Consider the following 21437-nt stretch of genomic DNA (forward strand, 5'->3'; position numbering starts at 1 on the left):
GGCGTCACGAACATAAACTCTATCCCTTTAAAGATCTTTCCCTTTTACACGGACGTCCCAGGGCCACGGACCGGGTCAGCCTCCGTGACATCCCCCTGTGAACCGAAGGACCCGGTACCGATTACCCCTCGGGGGCGATCCACATTTCAAATGGCAACTTTCTGGCTTTAAGAAACACTAAAAGAAATCAAGAACAAAAAATGTGGTAGTCAGTAATGGTTACTTTTTTAACCAAGTATAGGGAAAAAAATATGGAATCACTCAATTCTGAGGGAAAAATTATGGAATCATAAAAAACAAACAAACAAAAAAACACTCCAAACACATCATTAGTATTTTGTTGCACCACCTCTGGTTTTTATAACAGCTTGCAGTCTCTGAGGCATGGACTTAATGAGTGTCAAGCAGTACTCTTCATCAATCTGGCTCCAACTTTTTCTGATTGCTGTTGCCAGATCAGCTTTGCAGGTTGGAGCCTTGTCATGGACCATTTTCTTCAACTTCCACCAAAGATTTTCAATTGGATTGAGATCTGGAATATTTGCAGGCCATGACATTGACCTTATGTGTCTTTTTTCCAGTAATGTTTTCACAGTTTTTGCTCTATGGCAGGATGGATTATCATCTTGAAAAATGATTTAATCATCCCCAAACATCCTTTAAATTGATGGGATAAGAAAAGTGTCCAAAATATCAACATAAACTTGTGCATTTATTGAAGATGTAATGACAGCCATCTCCCCAGTGCCTTTACCGGACATGCAGCCCCATATCATCAATGACTGTGGAAATTTGCATGTTCTCTTCAGGCAGTCATCTTTATAAATCTCATTGGAACGGCACCAAACAAAAGTTCCAGCATCATCACCTTGCCCAATGCAGATTTGCGATTCATCACTGAATATGACTTTCATCCAGTCATCCACAGTCCACGATTGCTTTTTCTTAGCCCATTGTAATCTTGTTTTTTTCTGTTTATTTGTTAATGATGGCTTTAGTTTTGCTTTTATGTATGTAAATCCCATTTCCTTTAGGCAGTTTCTTACAGTTTGGTCACAGGCGTTGACTCCAGTTTCCACCCATTCGTTCCTCATTTTTTTTGTTGTATATTTCCTGTTTTGGAGACATATTGCTTTAAGTTTCCAGTCTTGACACTTTGATGTCTTCCTTGGTCTACCAGTATGTTTGCCTTTAACAACCTTCCCATGTTGTTTGCATTTGGTACAGATTTTAGACACAACTGACTGTGAACAACCAACTTTTGCAACATTGCGTGATGATTTACCCTCTTTTAATAGTTTGATAATCCTCTCCTTTGTTTCAATTGACATCTCTCAAGTTGGAGTCATGATTCATGTCAGTCCACTTGGTGCAACAGCTCTCCAAGGCGTGATCACTCCTTTTTAGATGCAGACTAAGGAGCAGCTCTAATTTGATGCCAGTGTTTTTTTGGGGTATGAAAATTTACAGGGTGATTCCATGAGTTTTTCCTCAGAATTGAGTGATTCCATAATTTTTCCCCTATGCTTGGTTAAAAAAAGTAACCATTACTGACTACCACATTTTTTGTTCTTGATTTCTTTTAGTGTTTCTTAAAGCCAGAAGGTTTCCATTTGAAATGATTTTAGTTTTGTGCCATGTCTGTGATCTGATTTTTTTCTACAAAATTAAACAACTGAATGAACATCCTCCAAGGCCGGTGATTCCATAATTTTTGCTAGGGGTTGTAGATAAAGAAAAGAAACAAGTGTTGCCTAAAGCTTTGTCATTAAAGAGAAAACAGCCTCTAATACAGTACCAGAAGTGGAAGACCAACTAACTGCGAGTGCTTGTATCAAGAGGATCCACAGTTACACAGAGGGAGTACCAGGACTGGATGCACCTCCTCGAGTTGAGAATGGAGAATAATCTGTAAAACTGACACCTATTATACATTTCTCACTGACCCTTTTTCATGTTATTGCAAGGAAGCGTTGAAACAAATGTAAAGTCAGACAAAATAACTGCCTACTGCCACTTGCATCATAATCTAGCCCGAGAACACAATCGGGCATTTCAGACACACATAGACTTTAAGGTAAAGAAATTATAATGATAAGCAATAACGATTCCTCTTTGTGAAATAAAGCTTTATTACAGAAAAATGAGTTAATAAAGATTATTTATATAATTTCTTGGACCATAATTAACTATTGAATCATTGAAATTTAACAAAAAAACAAAACTGTGGAAATTTATTGTACGCCGTCTGATGGCACCACGCAGATAATGATGCCCAGTATGTTTATGATACCACTGGTGGAGCAGCCCGTTCCATAGTAGCTTGGATCTAGAATAGAAAGCAGACAAACATGACTAGGAACAACTTTATTCGTATTATGATTAAGTACTGCACAGTGACTAATAAGGCAACATTAACCCCTTACTGCCCTCGGACAGAACAGGTGAGCCCGCATCAAAACCGGGACATGTTAGCTGTTTTGAACAGCTGACATGTGACAGCAATAGGCGCGAGTGGAATCGCGACCCACCTATTAACTAGTTAAATGCCACTGTCAAACTCTGACAGCAGCATTTAACAAGCATCCCTCTGGAAATGCACGCACCGGTGACCCCCATATCTGGGCACAATTTTTTTACCTTTCAAATGACTACTATTTAGTACTGCCCTGGCACATTAGATATACTCTTTTCATCCAGCTTCCCCTGGTCCATTCATTCTTTGACCTTTCCATCCACCCCCCCCCCCCCCCACCTACCTTCATGTTTTCCTCCATTTATATTTAGATATATTATGTCTATATGGAGTTGGTGATTTTGCTTGATCTATTTTTAATTCTAATTGTATAATAAAGATTTTGTTAATTTTTTCACATCTAACAGCTGCGAGTACAATTGAGGCTGTGACCGCTGAGTCAGAGCGACGCCAGCAGCGTGATCAAGTCATGTGATCACGCTGCTGATGTTACTATCCAGCGTGCCGGAGACAGAAGAGACCTGGTGGTAAGTGCTCCTGTAGTTGTGGAGCTGAAGACACCGAAAATTCAGCGTGGGGCGGGTTTATGGGGAATATGTATTCAGTGTGTGTGTGTGTGTGTTTATTTATTCAGTGTTTGGGGGGAAATTTATTTAGTGTGTGTGTTGAGGAGGCAGGATTTAATCAGTGTGTTGGGGGGGTCAGGGATGTATTCAGTGTGTGTGTATGATTATATATGTGAGGGGTGCACCCCTGTATACATCATGAAAATAGGGTGCAAAAACCTGGTCTGTAATAAATAATAGAACCACAGGAGAGAAAAGACTAGACCAATAATGGTATGCACACCCATAGAATTTACAAAAAATCAGTAAACTTTAATTGCACCTCAAAAAGACAAACACATGATAAAACCATTTAAAACACGGCCTGAATACAGAACCAATGACCATCACCCCTAAGTATATAATATATGAAACAGCATAATCGAATATAAAGTGCTAATCATTATTATTATTATTTATTTATATAGCACCATTAATTCCATGGTGCTGTACATGAGAAAGGGGTTACATACAGAGTTATAGATATCATTTACAGTAAACGTGTTTACAGTGACAGACTGGTACAGAGGGGAGAGGACCCTGTCCTTGCGGACTTACATTCTATGGGATAGTGGGGAAGAGACAGAAGGTAGGGGCCCTCGACTGAGTTCGCCATCACCACCTCCTCAGGCAAGCAATTCCAGATTCTCACTGCCCTAACAGTAAAGAATCCTCTTCTATGTTGGTGGAAAAACCTTCTCTCCTCCAGACGCAAAGAATGCCCCCTTGTGCCCGTCACCTTCCTTGGTATAAACAGATCCTCAGCGAGAAATTTGTATTGTCCCCTTATATACTTATACATGGTTATTAGATCGCCCCTCAGTTGTCTTTTTTCTAGACTAAATAATCCTAATTTCGCTAATCTATCTGGGTATTGTAGTTCTCCCATCCCCTTTATTAATTTTGTTGCCCTCCTTTGTACTCTCTCTAGTTCCATTATATCCTTCCTGAGCACCGGTGCCCAAAACTGGACACAGTACTCCATGTGCGGTCTAACTAGGGATTTGTACAGAGGCAGTATAATGCTCTCATCATGTGTATCCAGACCTCTTTTAATGCACCCCATAATCCTGTTTGCCTTGGCAGCTGCTGCCTGGCACTGGCTGCTCCAGGTAAGTTTATCATTAACTAGGATCCCCAAGTCCTTCTCCCTGTCAGATTTACCCAGTGGTTTCCCATTCAGTGTGTAATGGTGACATTGATTCCTTCTTCCCATGTGTATAACCTTACATTTATCATTGTTAAACCTCATCTGCCACCTTTCAGCCCAAGTTTCCAACTTATCCAGATCCATCTGTAGCAGAATACTATCTTCTCTTGTATTAACTTCTTTACATAGTTTTGTATCATCTGCAAATATCGATATTTTACTGTGTAAACCTTCTACCAGATCATTAATGAATATGTTGAAGAGAACAGGTCCCAATACCGACCCCTGCGGTACCCCACTGGTCACAGCGACCCAGTTAGAGACTATACCATTTATAACCACCCTCTGCTTTCTATCACTAAGCCAGTTACTAACCCATTTACACACATTTTCCCCCCAGACCAAGCATTCTCATTTTGTGTACCAACCTCTTGTGCGGCACGGTATCAAACGCTTTGGAAAAATCGAGATATACCACATCCAATGACTCACCGTGGTCCAGCCTATAGCTTATCTCTTCATACAAACTGATTAGATTGGTTTGACAGGAGCGATTTCTCATAAACCCATGCTAATATGGAGTTAAACAGTTATTCTCATTGAGATAATCCAGAATAACATCCCTCAGAAACCCCTCAAATATTTTACCAACAATAGAGGTTAGACTTACTGGCCTATAATTTCCAGGTTCACTTTTAGAGCCCTTTTTGAATATTGGCACCACATTTGCTATGCGCCAGTCCTGCGGAACAGACCCCGTCGCTATAGAGTCCCTAAAAATAAGAAATATTGGTTTATCTATTACATTACTTAGTTCTCTTAGTACTCGTGGGTGTATGCCATCCGGACCCGGAGATTTATCTATTTTAATCTTATTTAGCCGGTTTCGCACCTCTTCTTGGGTTAGATTGGTGACCCTTAATATAGGGTTTTCATTGTTTCTTGGGATTTCACCTAGCATTTCATTTTCCACCGTGAATACCGTGGAGAAGAAGGTGTTTAATATGTTAGCGTTTTCCTCGTCATCTACAACCATTCTTTCCTCACTATTTTTTAAGGGGCCTACATTTTCAGTTTTTATTCTTTTACTATTGATATAGTTGAAGAACAGTTTGGGATTAGTTTTACTCTCCTTAGCAATGTGCTTCTCTGTTTCCTTTTTGGCAGCTTTAATTAGTTTTTTAGATAAAGTATTTTTCTCCCTATAGTTTTTTAGAGCTTCAATGGTGCCATCCTGCTTTAGTAGTGCAAATGCTTTCTTTTTACTGTTAATTGCCTGTCTTACTTCTTTGTTTAGCCACATTGGGTTTTTCCTATTTCTAGTCCTTTTACTCCCACAAGGTATAAACCGCTTACACTGCCTATTTAGGATGTTCTTAAACATTTTCCATTTATTATCTGAATTCTTATTTCTGAGGATATTGTCCCAGTCTACCAGATTAAGGGCATCTCTAAGCTGGTCAAGAAAAAATTAACTTTCATTGCTGGGGTTCGAACTCACAGCTCTCTATTTGCAAGCCTGCACACCTTACCACTGTACTATACACTCTGTATTCTGTGGGTATGAGTGGGGAGATGGGGTGGACACAGTAGCGAAGGGAAAAATGTGTGCTGACACAGTATTGGGAGCGAGGGTGATGGGATGTGTGGGGACACAGTATGGGGAGTCGGGGGAATGTGTGAGGAGGAAATATAGAGAGCAAAGGGAAAGGGGTAAATAAGTGAGGAGATAGTATAGTTAGCAGGGGGGATGTACATGAGGATGCTATTAGAAATGTGTGCAGACACTATGGGGGAGGAAAGTGTGAGTGGGCACAGAATAGATACTGAGTAGTGTGAGGGTAACAGCCAGGAGGAGACAGTATGCCAAGTAGGAGGAGTATAATGAAGGGGCACAGTAGAGAGACTGGGTTCTCTAGGAGGGACACAGTATGAGAAGGCAGTGTGAAGTATGGAAAAGAGAGAGGGAAGTGTGGATGGCATGTACCATAAGAGGGACAGTGAGGGTCATATTATGTGCTGGGAATAAAGTGAGGTGCAATTATTTACTCAGGCGCTCAGCCTAGGGCAGATATTTTGATTCCGGAGCATTATAATAACACTGCTATCTTTAAGGGTGTTGTGTCGGGATGTGCTGCAAAAGACAGGAGAAGATGGAAGTCTGCAGAAACGAGCTCTGCCGGTGGATGAGAAGAGTCATCATGGCATCTGGACAAGATGAAAAGAAAGAGGCGACTCCAGAAATGTCATCTATCAGGTACCTGGATGTAAATGTGTTTTTTTTCTGATACTTATTCTCATATTTTTATTTATGTTAGGAACATTAAAGGGGATGTCCAAGGTTGTGATGAGTCTGCAGTCATACTATGTGACTGCAGACTTCTGAATTCTCACAGTGCGCACTGCTATCATAATTCTCTGATATTGGTGATTTACATACATGTGGTCACGTGCTGACTAGACATGTGTGGCCTCATTCAATGAAAATGAATTGTCTGAGGCCGGACACGTCTAGTTAGAATGTGGCCAGAAGTATCCAAATCACATACTTGTGCTATCATGACCGTCCACTCTGGCCACCGGCAAGGGAGAATCCTAAAAGTGTGCAGTGCTTGTGCTGTGAGAATTCAGAATCCTGCAGTCACATAGAATGACTTCAGACTTTCATCTCAAACCTGGACCCACCCTTTAATTATAAAATGAAGCCCTGTAGCCAGTCCTAACAACGTGTAATATCCTAACTGTCAGGATTAAGCTCTGCTTTCAGGTTCTAGCAGTCATCACATGGCCACTTCACTCATGTGTGATATGTGATTTTCATATTTGCTGTCATATGACAATGAGGTGTTCTACCTGCTTCTCTCAGTTTTTCGCTGAACATTGAGAGAATTAGGGAAAGCAGCTCGTTGGCGCGTGACTAAGTGTACAAATCGCGTATGTGCTGGGGAGGGGGGGGGAGGGCAAAGCTGAGTTCTTGCCCCGGGTGCCAGAAAACCTAGATACACCTCTGATGGCCACCTTTAATTACATTGTGAAATATGCTGTCATCTTTGCTGTCATATGCCATATATTATACCATCAATTAAGGCTAAAAATATAATTGCATTCTAAGTGAATCAACCAATAATAATACAAATCCTTGTAGGAGTGCAGAGTTTGCAGACTTACTGATATATAAGATGAGAATACCCTTTCTTTTCTCCCAACCACCATGCTGCTGGGCTAATTCACACATAGAGGTCATGCTTCTTTAGAATCTTCTTTCAGTTGGAAGGGCTCACTGCATAACCCTAAATCCGAGGTCAAGAAGCAAGCCACATTCACTCTTCACTAGACTTTTATAGAGGTGTAAATGTCTCTAAACTTTGGCACAAATACTTGATAAACTATACTATTTTCAAGTAAAAAACACCCAAAAATGTGGGTCGATGTTTTCAGATGAAAAGCACAAAGGAGTTTCTGGGCACCAAAAATCCCATGTATGATCGCTTATGCAATCTGTCTCGGTATTGTGGATATGCTCCATCAAGAGCCCATCGTAACCTCGCAACTATAATCTCTTTCAGTCTCTTAAAATTTTATGAGGAAATAATTTCTTACACTACTTATAGTTTATCGTAATATGAGACTAGTGAGGAAAGATTAGTGATAAGATAATCTGCTCATTCCTTATGTGTGGGATGATGCATGGATCCCGCTGTGTTGGATCCTGGGGAGTTTGTCACAGTGTTGACAGCATTATTATCCTGTCTTCTTTTTCTTATCAAACATTATTAAACATTTGTATATTTGTTGGTGTGCGTTTTCTGCTATTTTAGATTCCTCTCATGCATGAGTAACATTGACAGATGGCTTATGGCAAACCCCTCAAATTGAAAATGCAGCGTGTTACAAAGCGGGAGGAGCTGAGCAGATTGATATATATGAGGTTTGTGTCTCTGGGAAAAGATTTAATATACCGTAACTTGTGTTTAATTTATTTCAATATCTGCACATTTTAGACTTTTCAGATAAGTAGGCGGCAGACCTAATCAGTGACTGACAGTTATTTCCGTATGCACATATAGAAAAAGAAGGCTGTCATTCACTGATCGGGATCGCCCACTTGACTTAAAAGTCCATAATCAGCAGTTCAGCAGACATTTAAATTAATCAAACACAAATTATACTGACTTTTTTCACATAAACTTGTATATCAGTCTTTTCAGTTTGTCCTGCTCTGTATCTTGCTGGCTGCAGATTGGCTTGCATTTTCAATTTTCAATTTTCAACAGCAGTACACAGTATATACTTTATGTATATAAATTTTATTTTTGTCTATTTTTTTATATGTTTAGTGTAAATTGTTCAAAAAATTAGTCTTAGATCTGTCGACAATGTTAATTAGCCTTTGGTTCCTGTGACCTGCTGAGAAACAGAGAGAAAGGGGACCATTGATGTTATTAGTTGATCAACCAGTTCCCGTTGAAGAATCAAAATGTATTCCCTTGAAAGCGTCTTATGGGGACACCATTTTTCAAACTTTTGGCTTTGTGAGAAAACATAAGCTGATGAACCCGTACAGTTTTAATATCTGTCGTGTGAACATTTATTGGCCAACAACTCATCTTCCCGATCTGCCTGCGCACTGCAGTACTTTGACCTGCACTCAACAGGGCAGACAAAGTACACCTGCACCTGAGTCGCAGCGTGAAGACAAGAAGAGGATGTCATCGTAAGAAGATGCGAGGCCCCGGACTGGACCGAGACGCCCATCAGACCGGACCGCAGCGGGACCGCCCCATGGTGAGTATAATCTAACCTCTTTTTCTCATCTTTCAGGATACATCGAGGGCTTATCTACAGCATTCCAGAATGCTGTAGATAAGCCCCTGATGCCGGTGGGCTTAGCTCACCTTCGATTTTGGGGGTGACAGGTTCCCTTTAATGAACATGAGTGGGAGTTTAGGGCATATAAGTGATTATACATTAAACATATTAACCACATATAGTAAGCTCTTAACTTCTCCTAGTGGTGGCTCCAGTTGGAAAGAATGTTATCATTTAAAGAGATTTTCCTGGACTACAAGGCTTGTCCTTATGATAGACCACCACTATCATATCAGGTTGGTAGATGTTCAACTTCCAAATCCCTTGCCATCAACTGACTGAGTGGGCCTCAGCACTTACTGTTCTCCTTCATTTACCAGGCACAACTGTGTGTTGTCTGGTCGAAACCAGTTATCACTGACCTGCAGGATAGGTGAAAACTAGCTGATAGGTGGGTGTAGTACTACTGGGACCTGCACTGATCGAATTTTCATTCCAGACTGGGAACTTCTACTTAAAAAAAAGGCTCAGAAGATCAGACGCCCTATCGATGTTCCATTCATTTGCCATGGGGTTGTCATAAAAAAACTGATCTCAGTGCTAAGCAGAACCATTTAATGAAATTAATTTAGGTCAAATATGCATACTGTCGCTCCATTCTAAAGAGCATAAAATGCCCCATTCTGCCAATCGGCTAAGGTACCTTCACACTGAGCAACTTTAGAATGATAATGATAGCGATCCGTGATGTTGCAGCGTCCTGGATAGCGATCTCGTTGTGTTTGACACGCAGCAGCGATCAGGATCCTGCTGTGACATCGCTGGTCGGAGCTAGAAGGCCAGAACTTTATTTCGTCACTGGATCACCCGCTGACATCGCTGAATCGGCGTGTGTGATGCCGATCCAGCGATGTCTTCACTTGTAACCAGGGTAAACATCGGGTTACTAAGCGTAAGGCCGCGCTTAGTAACCCGATATTTACCCTGGTTACCATTGTAAATGTAGAAAAAAAAACACTACATATACTTACATTCCGGTGTCTGTCGCGTCCCCCGGCGTCAGCTTCCCTGCATTGTGTCAGCGCCGGCCGGCCGTAAAGCAGAGCACAGCGGTGACGTCACCGGTCTGCTTTACGGCCGGCGCTTACACAGTGCAGGGAAGCTGACGCCGGGGGACGTGACAGACACTGGAATGTAAGTATGTAGTGTTTGGTTTTTTTTACATTTACAATGGTAACCAGGGTAAACATCGGGTTACTAAGCGCGGCCCTGCGCTTAGTAACCCGATGTTTACCCTGGTTACCCGGGGACTTCGGCATCGTTCACTGGAGAGCTGTCTGTGTGACAGCTCTCCAGCGACCACACAACGACTAAACAGCGACGCTGCAGCGATCGGCATCGTTGTCTATATTGCTGCAGCGTCGCTTAATGTGACGGTACCTTTAGGGTCCCAGTAGTCAGACTCCCCTGATCAACAACTTATCACTTAACCTATAGAAGGGCGATGACCTATTTTAACCCCTTAATGACAGCCAATACATCTTTTAACTGACCTGACATATAAGAGAATAGCCTCCCCCAACAGGTAACAATCCAGCATCTGTCGGTTGTGCACTATAGCTGACAACTTGCTGCATCAGCCACGATCAGTGTTTGCACCGTCCAAATCTGTTTAACCCCTTAGATGCAGCTGTCAATAGTGACTACATCATTATATATGATTAGCAGAGTGTGGGGGCTTCCTCTTTATCCCAATTGGTGCCCTCAGATCATGATTTTGTGGCCCTGTTGTTTGCCGTGGCAATTCATGACCAAATAGCGGCCTTAGAGTCTGACAGCTGTAGTAATCTGTTCAGAAGTTAGAGGCATTTATGTGGTAAAAATGCACATTTTCACTTCTGTCATGCCACTTTGCATTAATTCCTGTAAAGCACCTGAAGGGTTAATAAACTACCTGACAGCAGTTCTCGATATGTCAGGGGGTGCTGTTTTTGAAATGGTATCACGTTTGGGGGTTTCCCAATATATGGGACCCCTAAAGTCACTTCAAACATGGATAGTTCCCTAAAATAATAAATTTAGTAAATTTCTTTGAAAAAATGAAAAATTGCTGCTACATTTTTAAACCTCCTAAAATGCTAACAAAATAAAAGAACATTTTACAAATGATGCTGATGTAAAGCCGACATGAGGTAAATATTATTTATCAATGGTTTGCTGTGGTATGGCTATCTGGAATAATGGGATAATCATTCAAATTTTGAAAATTGCTAATTTTTTAACATTTTTCTCAAATTTTTGATATTTTATATAAATAAACACAAAACATATTGACCTAAATTTACCATAATCATAAAGTATAATGTGTCATGAAAAAACAGTCTCAAAATCACTGGGATTTGTTGAAGCGTTCAAGAGTTATGACCACATAAAGTGGTCAGATTTAAAAAATTTGGCTCCGTCACTAAGGGGTTAACTGGTCAACCAATATTGCAGTTCAGTTCCAATTACTTGAATAGGATTGAGCTGCCATGATTAATTAATTGAATATTTTATTTACTTAATTATTTTACTCACTTAAATATCACTATTAATGTCCACAGGGCTTTGCAGAAATCATCACCTAAAGTTTTTCATAAGAGTTTCTAAATAAATTACCTATAATTGGCCTTGTTGATGTTTTGAGCGTAAACCGAAAGAACCTGATTATTGAAAATACCGGCAACATACATTCACAGATTCAGCCACCACCAGAAGACAGTCACAAATTCAGCCACCACTGGAAATGAAATGAAAAACTGTCTTATGTTCTTACGGATTTTGCTGCTCATTGTATTATGTGTCCTAAATATTTGCTAATTATAATAACATTGGATACAGAGTGGAAACGGTGAAACGCGGCAGCTGTGTTTACGGTAGCTCTTTATTCATAAACATGTCATCTTATTTTATGTATAAAAACACGGACTATCTGACCAGCGGACACACAGAATAGATATGAGAGGGAATCAGATGCAGGGCAGTGGGGGTCTAATCACAGCAGCCAGGCGCGTTCATTTAGATTAGGAGTAGTGAAGGCAGGAGGTCTAGCATCCAATATTCCCACACAGAGAGATGCCCAAAAATCTCAGAAGGCCGAGGTTAGTACAGCCATGCAGGTCCGCAAAAAAGCCAGCACCTAAGAGAAACCAAGAGGACATGTAACACCAGCTTGTTATTGCCCCTTCCACCCTTTTTAGCTGAGCAAACCATGATATTTAATGAAACACAGGGAACATATTAATAAAAACATAATGAACTTTTGAGACCTTCTAAATTTAAATGACCTTTAAAATCACTTGGCAAGAAGTTAATGACTTCAAAGCATGGAAATAGGACAGAGTGCATCTGAAAAAAAACCCTCATTGACATTTGCTTTATATTGTACGTGTATTTTAAAGAGGTTGTCCATAACTTTAACACTTAGGATAGGTCATCAATGTCTGACCAGTGGGGGTATGACACCTGGCATCCCCGCCAAATAGCTTTTCCTGGTGTCAGCGGTGGCAGGAACTGCTCAGTAATGGACCTAAACAACACAGCTCCTTTGACTATAGCGTGGCCACGGGCAAGTACTGCATATCTGCCCCTCTATTTAACTCTATAGGGGGTGGAAGTGCAATACCCGGCCACAGCCACTATTCAATTCATGGTGCAATGATGTGCAGCTCCTCAACTGAGCACTTCCAGCTGCCGCCGCCACCACCATGAACAGCTGACCTGCTGCGGTGTCGGGTATCGCAACCCCACCGATCAGACATTGATGACCCTTTCGGGGTGCAGTTGGGCCTATTTTCTGCTTGTAAACTGTGGTGTCTGTGCACATGGGGTGCATTTGGATAGTGCTGCACCTGTGTTTCTAGTTTAACCACATGGGTCCACTGCATCCTGTTAGTGTATTTGTTTGGAGGCCTAGGCAGGTAAGAACCTCTGCCGTGTTTTGCTGTTTTTTTCTAATTTTTGGAGGATCTCTGAATCCTCTTTTTGTGCTTTTGCTGTTTAGAGATAGGACATTGATGACCTATCCTAAGAAGAGGACGTCAATGTTAAAGTCATGGACAACCCCTTTTAATGTAGTAGCTGAGATGATTTTTCTGCCTAGTTTCACTGAAAACATAAAAATTCAGGAGTGATTGCTGTTAAGTTCAAAATCTTACTGGCCCATATACTCTTAAGGTACCGTCACACATAGCGACGCTGCAGCGATACCGACAACGATCCGGATCGCTGCAGCGTCGCTGTTTGGTCGCTGGAGAGCTGTCACACAGACAGCTCTCCAGCGACCAACGATCCCGAGGTCCCCGGTAACCAGGGTAAACATCGGGTAACTAAGCGCAGGGCCGCGCTTAGTAACCCGATGTTTACCCTGGTTACCATCCTAAAAAGTAAAAAAACAAACGCTACATACTTACCTACAGCCGTCTGTCCTCGGCGCTCTGCTTCTCTGGTCTGGCTGTGAGCTCCGGGCAGCCAGAAAGCAGAGCGGTGACGTCACCGCTCTGCTTTCCGGCTGACCGACGCTCACAGCCAGAGCAGGAGGAGAGCAGAGCACAGCGCTGGAGGACAGACGGCTGTAGGTAAGTATGTACTGTTTGTTTTTTTACTTTTAGGATGGTAACCAGGGTAAACATCGGGTTACTAAGCGCGGCCCTGCGCTTAGTTACCCGATGTTTACCCTGGTTACCAGCAAAGACATCGCTGAATCGGTGTCGCACACGCCGATTCAGCGATGTCTGCGGGGAGTCCAGCGACGAAATAAAGTTCTGGACTTTCTTCCCCGACCAGCGATCTCCCAGCAGGGGCCTGATCGCTGCTGCCTGTCACACTGGACGATATCGCTAGCGAGGACGCTGCAACGTCACGGATCGCTAGCGATATCGTCTAGTGTGACAGTACCTTTAGGAATCCAGTAGCCTTGGGAGTTATTTAGGATGGAGAGTTGAAGAATTGTTTAAAGGGAACCTGTCACCCCCAAAATCGAAGGTGAGCTAAGCCCACCGACATCAGGGACTTATCTACAGAATTCTGTAGTGCTGTAGATAAGCCCCTGATGTATCCTGAAAGATGAGAAAAAGAGGTTAAGGTACCGTCACACTAAGCGACGCTGCAGCGATACCGACAACGATGTCGATCGCTGCAGCGTCGCTGTTTGGTCGCTGGGGAGCTGTCACACAGACAGCGCTCCAGCGACCAACGATGCCGATTCCCTGGAAACCAGGGTAAACATCGGGTTACTAAGCGCAGGGCCACGCTTAGTAACCCGATGTTTACCCTGGTTACCAGCGTAAAAGTAAAAAAAAAAAAACACTACATACTTACATTCCGGTGTCTGTCCTCCAGCGCTCTGCTTTCCTCTGCACTGTGTAAGCACAGAGGCCGGAAAGCACAGCGGTGACGTCACCGCTGTGCTCTGCTTTCCGGCTGGCCAGCGCTCACAGTGCAGAGAAGCAGATCGCCGGGGACAGACAGCGGAAGGTAAGTATGTAGTGTTTGGGTTTTTTTACTTTTACGCTGGTAACCAGGGTAAACATCGGGTTACTAAGCGCGGCCCTGCGCTTAGTAACCCGATGTTTACCCTGGATACCAGTGAAGACATCGCTGAATCGGCGTCACACACGCCGATTCAGCGATGTCTGCAGGGAGTCCAGCGACGAAATAAAGTTCTGGACTTTCTGCAGCGACGAACGATGGCACAGCAGGATCCTGATCGCTTCTGCCTGTCACACTGGACGATATCGCTAGCCAGGACGCTGCAACGTCACAGATCACTACTGATATCGTTCAGTGTGACGGTACCTTTAGATTATGCTCACCCAGGGGCGGTCCGATCCGATGGGCATTGCAGTCAGGCCCGGGGCCTCTGATCTTCATAGGATGACGTGCTCTTCTTGTCTTCACGCTGCGGCTCCAGCTCCGGCGTACTTTGTCTGCCCTGTTGAGGGCAGAGCAAAGTACTGCAGTGGGCAGGCGCCGCTCCTCTCTGACCTTTCCCGGCACCTGCGCACTGCAGTACTTTGCTCTACCCTCAACAGGGCAGACAAAGTACGCCGGAGCCACAGCATGAAGACAAAAAGAGGATGTCATCGTAAGAAGATAGGAGGCCCCGGACATGACCGCGACGCCCATTGGACCGGACCGCAGCGGGACCGCCCCTGGGTCAGTATAATCTAACCTCTTTTTCTGATCTTTCAGGTTACGTCGGGGGCTTATATACAGCATTACAGAATGCTGTAGATAAGCCTTTGATGCTGGTGGGCTTAGCTCACCTTCGATTTTGGGGGTGACAGGTTCCCTTTAACCCCTACTACTTATGACATGAAACCTGTCACCAGGAAAAGACTCCAGCTACCAGCATTATGTTATAGAGAAGGAAGAGCTGAACAAATAAATGTATAGTTTTGTGTAAAAAAGTCTGTAATTTTTATAAATTACTGATTGATATTCATGCTCATTCTGGGCAAAACAATCCAGTGGGCAGTGTCATACTGCATGTTTTCTCACAAATGTGTATATAAATCTGCTCAGCTTATCCTACTCTATAGCATGTTGCTGACATATAAGGCTCCCTTTAAGATGTAGTCATCAAAAGCAGGAACACAGTGGGGCCGTTTCATTAAAGAATTTACGCCAGAAAAGTAGAGTAAATGCTTTGAAAAGTTGCTACATTTAAGTGCAATGCTTAGTTTTATAAACATTTTGGAAACTTTTGGCATTTTCACTCTAGTTTGAATCAGCTCTATCAAAATAAGTTTAGCCCGGGCATAACGGTGCGTAGTCACACCCATCCGTACAACTCATCAAAAGTGTATTTTATGGCAGAAGTGCTACTCCAAGGGAGCGTTGCTCAATGGTTTGTCTGGGGGGGTGTCTTTAGGATCCTCTGCATTGCTACCCTGTGAGCAATGCCCCCTTGGTAAAGACTATGAAAAAATGTTACTAAATAAAAAGGCCCATTTATCTGGAACTGATTTATAACAAAACAAAATCAGAATACTAAGGGGAGCAGAAGGAATAAAATGAGCAAAAAAGGCCACTATTGACCTGCTGACAGGTCCTCTTTAAAGATATTCATCAATCTAAACATCTGTTCGTTAGCTACCCAATAACGTACCTTGGTTTTCTTGGGCAAGGAAGGTTGGGACCCCTTTGCAAAGAGATTCAATGTGTTTACCAAACTGTGCCACGTTCTTGACTTTGTTCTGAGAGATTGTGTAGGACAAGGACCTTGGAGGGGGAGCATTGGGATTCTGTAAAAACATGGAAATAGAACAAGGGTTGAACTAAACTGTATCATTCTGTGAAATAACTTCAAATCTTGGCTTTTTCTAGACTGTGAAGAGATAAATATTTGCACACTTTTCAGTCATCGATGCTCTGTGATCTCGGCCTTTGACATTTCAGAAGACAGTAGATGTTAAGCATTACTTGGATGAGATGTACATACGGTGACGTTGCAAGGCTTCTTATTTCAGATTAGATTTTTATCATTTGCATTTATGGAAAATAAAGAAAGATATGTTTCCAGATCTACAAGCCCACACCCCTGTTTAGTTATACTTGGCGGGTTGCATATAAATATTGTTGTGTAACGAAAACATAGATTAAATCATATGTGCGTGTGTATGTTAATCTTTTGGATGTGTGCTCAAGGTCAGTTTGACACTATAATGTTCACTAAAAGTGTATTCCTAAATTTTAAATGTGATGTTTAGACCTTTAGATATACAAAGAACATTTACAGGCACAGTGACCTATTCCTGACAGATGAGGGATAACAAGAGACAGGCCATACACTTCTGATGGGCTCATTGGTCCAACAGTTAACTTTCCTGACCTCTCTTCTATACAAATGTTTGCTGAACTCAGCCAAACATGCACAAGTTCTTTATTGCCAGTGAGAGCAAAAGGATCAGACATGTTGAAATCCAACGTACCCAATTTTCCTTTTCCCAATGCCTATCAGTGAAAGTCATGGCACCACCATGTACGTTAAATGGATGGCTGATCCCGCCAATATTACATATTCTTTACAGCCTTAAGGGGGTTTTCCCACAAACAAAGTAAATTGTATTTAATAGATGGAATAAAAATAATTTCCGCAGTTGGATATATTACAAAAAATTTTCTGTGCTGAGATAATCTTATAAATGTGAATCTGCTGTGTACTGTGTAATGGCCTGTAACATGGTCTGATCATATTACAGCTCCTGGGAAAGGGAGGAAACAAAACTAAATATAAAGACAGTATAGGATCACAGATGATCCTTTCTGTGAGGTAAAACATGTTTCTAAACAGGCAGTGAAATGTTTTACCTCACAGAAAGCAGCAGCTATGATCCTATGCTGTCCTGTCAGTATACTCTTTTGCTTCCTCCCCTGCCCAGGAGATGTGGTATGATCAGACCATGTTCCTGTATGGTCAGACACGGCCATTACACAGTACACAGCAGGGGCACATTTATAAGATTATGTCGCATAGGGGCATCAGTTAAAATGTACTTTGTCCATAGGACAACTCATTTAACCAGATCACTCCCTAGGTCAGTGTCAAACTGGGTATCCTTAGGTTCTACAGAAGGACAAATCATATATGTATACATATCATACACAGTATGATATAGAGAAGCTCACCTGTCTCTCCTGGCTGGCTTTTTGCAGTTGTTCCAAGCTTGGGACTACATTTTTGTTCATCCTGCTTACCACACAATGTCTAGTGGCCATAAGTCGGACAGCAAACATGCCCTGAAAGAAAATGTGTTGACGTTGATTACAACTTACGGCTTCTGAATTCTTTAACCAATTTCATGTTTTTTTAATGTATCTTAACCAGTGGTCTTCAATGTTTTGCTGTCTAGCTGTTGCATAACTAGTACTCTAGACATGATTTTAGGACAGATAAAAAGTAACAGGTTGGAGATGACTAATCTGAAATAAAGTGTCATAAAGGGGACGATATCTGAGAGTAAGCAAGTGATATTATGAACTTTGAAGTGGAAATATGCCAGCCAACAGTTCCACCATACCTTGGTCAAAAATGTTTACCCTAAGCCCTTACCTTAAACAAGTCACTATGCGTAAATCGTTTTCTATTCCCAAGAACTCTCCAAGGTAATACAAAGCATAAACTGGCATCAGTCAATAACTTAGGTCAGAATGGTTTGTGCCAAAATAATTTAAATTCACGTGACTCTTTAGTTAGTCCCAAATCTGCCAAATTTATTGAAACTATACAATCTGTCTACTATGAACAGACAGATTGGCCCCAAAACATGTGCCATTTCCTAGCTTCCTGTTTAATAAATGTTTCTTAGGCTACGTTCACACTAGCGTCGGGCTCGGCCCGTCGCAGTGCGTTGGGCCGAGGTTACCGACGCTAGCGTTGTTTGCGCCGCACAATGGGTGCAGCGGATGCAGATTTTCATCGCATCCGCTGCCCAATTGTGAGGTGCGGGGAGGTGGGGGAGGAGTTCCGGCCGTGCATGCGCGGTTGGAAAAAGCGGTCCGTCGGCAGCAAAAAACGTTACATGTAGCGTTTTTTGCTCCCGGCGGTCCGCCACAACACGGCGCAACCGTCGCACGACGGTTGCGACGTGTGGCAATGCGTCGCAATGCGTCACTAATGTTAATCTATGGGGCAAAAACGCATCCTGCAAACAACTTTGCAGGATGCGTTTTTTCCCATAAACGACGCATTGCGACGTATTGCAAAAAACGCTAGTGTGAAAGTAGCCTTAAACTCAGAGACCACACTTATTTCACAGTGCCTGCTTTTCAACTTTATCATTTTAACTTTTTGTGAGCGCAGCAGAAAAAGTTAAATTTTTGCACAACTTTGGCACAAGTGAGAATTTGCAATAATTTTTGCATGGGTTATGCCAGAAATTGAAGCGAACACACTGATTAATGTGAGCCTTCATATCTAGGGATGATACAATAAAGTATATAATTATGCCATTGGGGGTTATTTTCTGTAATTTATTGAAGTAAGGGGTATTTGGTTTAGAACCACAAGTCTAGTACACTTACGTTTCCATAATCCCACATGGAATTCCATGAGTTCCAGCCATCGTAATGGTTTATATTGGCAATGCTATTGTGATTATCAATGTTTACAGTCTGGTGGACATTGCTTCCATCATTGCCTTGATTGTTGATATTGATATTCTGTAAGTGATGAAGGACAGTTATATTAGATGTGTACAGATGTTTTTCATGACATCCCGTGAAGGTTTTAACAAGTAAAAAGATCATTACTTTACGAAAATATTTTAAAGGAAATACCAAAATTAGTAAAAAAAAAATGTAAATAAAGAAAACTAACTTTATGGGAAAAAAGAAAACAATATTTCCTGAATCAGAATATGGATATAAAGATCCCCTTAGGGATGTATTTGGGATTGAGGAATGGATGGAATGCTGAAAATAATTATCTGATTACAATAATGTACATTTAATCATAGTCATTGTCATCCATCACAAGCCATTTCTAATCAGTCCCAGCTAATAGGCACATCATTTGTATATGGTCTTTATGGATATATGAAAAGGACATGTAACCTACATCAGTTGCAAAAACCACGCCAAGGAGGGCCGCGAGGAGGATCTGAAAAGCAAATAGGAGAGTTAGTGAGTCAGCCATGAAAGCTGATCGTCTTGATGACATGAGAGAGACGAACATTGTTGGTATATGAATTGTGTCCTAATTTCACTAGATAGCTAGTTAGTGAACCATTTTCTATCATTGAGTTCAACTAATATTTTTCTTCTTTGCTTCAAAAAAGTTGTCCATTATTGGAAATTCCACAGAAGTTGTGGGCAAAGGCTGAAGTTGCAAATCTGCCAGGATGGTTGGTACTGGGGATTTGTCACTTAGAAAAACTGGCTAACATACAGCTCTGGCAAAAATTAAGAGACCACCGCATCAAAACTCTGTCATAGGCAGCCCAATCTCTAGACCTGAACCCCATTGAAAACCTCTGGAATGTAATCAAGAGGATTATTGATAGTCACAAGCCATCAAACAAAGAAAAACTGCTTAAATTTTTGTGCCTGAAGCAGTGAGAAAGACTGGTGGAAAGCATGCCAAGACGCATGAAAGCTGTGATTAAAAATCATGGTTATTCCACAAAATATTGATTTCTGACCTCTTCCTGAGTTAAACCATTAGTATTGTTGTTTCTAAATAATTACGCACTTGTTTTCTTTGCATTATTTGAGGTCTGAAGTTTATAGAATTAAAGAACAATTTACATTTTACTTAAAAATATACCTATAAAGAGAAAAATCAGACAAACTGATAATTTTGCAGTGGTCTCTTAATTTTTGCCAGAGCTGTATATGGGATCAATAATGGTTAATACAGTGGTTGTTGTTACCCCAAATTCCTACAAATATAGTAGGACTGGAGTGAAAACAGGTTAAATCTGCATTGCCGGAGGAAGAAGGATGAGAAAGTCAGGAATCGAGGAATGCGGTTTATTGGTCAACGTTTTTCGAAGTGTCTCACTTCATCAGGACAAACCATAGAAGTCGCAACCCTACCAGATGACCACCATTGCCCAGATTCTATTAATGTTAATCCAGATAAGACCCTATTGCGCTTACTGCCCTTCCAGCTCTACATTCTACAAAAGTAGGAAGGGTCTTTGGTTAGAGAAGGAAAGCAGATGGACAGAGAAGTCTGAAGCAGCAGATACTTACTACAGCCTTCATTCTGTGTGTTGGAGATGACCACAAGCAGGGGAGCAGTGGTAGTGTATCTGCCATATATATGGGTGATAATGAGTCTTTGTTAAACAGGCAGCGCCTAAATTTGTAATAATTGGAAAACGTCCACCTCAAAATGACGCATGGGCTTGATAACGTTATCGTCATTTCTTTACAAGGCAAATTTATTTAATGGGATACAATTTTGTGAAATCATAAACAAATAGAAATAGATGATAACCAATGGCTGGATAGGTATTTTAATATTGTGTAAAATAGGTAGAACGTCTCAGAGAAATATGTCCAGCATTTCCCGTGTACTTTCTTTGATGAAACAAAATGCAAATATCACTTTTGTATTCTGCCTTTGCTCAGATTATTAGGTCTAGAACATTCCTTTTCAGGATACTTGGAAGTGGACTACTCAAAACCCATAAAACCTCTTAAAGAGGGTATGCGCTGCGACAATATTGTACTGTATGGAGACAGAACGTTTAATAAAATTTGATCTGTCCCAATACAGTTGTGTTCAGGATCATAAAAAAAGAGTGCTGATCAACTTGTACAGTATATATTATACTTTTCCAAATAATAAAAGTAGAAAGATCCACCTGCTGTTATTTTTGGAGCGAACAGCTCTCTGCTGCCCCCT

At 41.6% G+C, this 21437-nt stretch overlaps 1 protein-coding gene across 1 annotated transcript; it reads right to left on the reverse strand.

The window, feature by feature from the left end:
- Positions 1–11946: 11946 nt before the first annotated feature.
- GKN1 (gastrokine 1) lies at positions 11947–20812 on the reverse strand. The gene is made up of 6 exons (XM_069762157.1): positions 20780–20812; positions 19641–19682; positions 19106–19243; positions 17711–17821; positions 16191–16326; positions 11947–12218 (listed from the first exon to the last, which is right to left on the reverse strand). The coding sequence occupies exons 1-6, from the start codon at positions 20789–20791 to the stop codon at positions 12127–12129; spliced, it is 531 nt and encodes a 176-aa protein (XP_069618258.1). The 5' UTR covers positions 20792–20812; the 3' UTR covers positions 11947–12126.
- Positions 20813–21437: the final 625 nt, after the last annotated feature.

Source organism: Ranitomeya imitator, chromosome 4, assembly GCF_032444005.1.
Source record: "Ranitomeya imitator isolate aRanImi1 chromosome 4, aRanImi1.pri, whole genome shotgun sequence".
In the NCBI taxonomy this organism is placed as follows: Eukaryota; Metazoa; Chordata; class Amphibia; order Anura; family Dendrobatidae; genus Ranitomeya; species Ranitomeya imitator.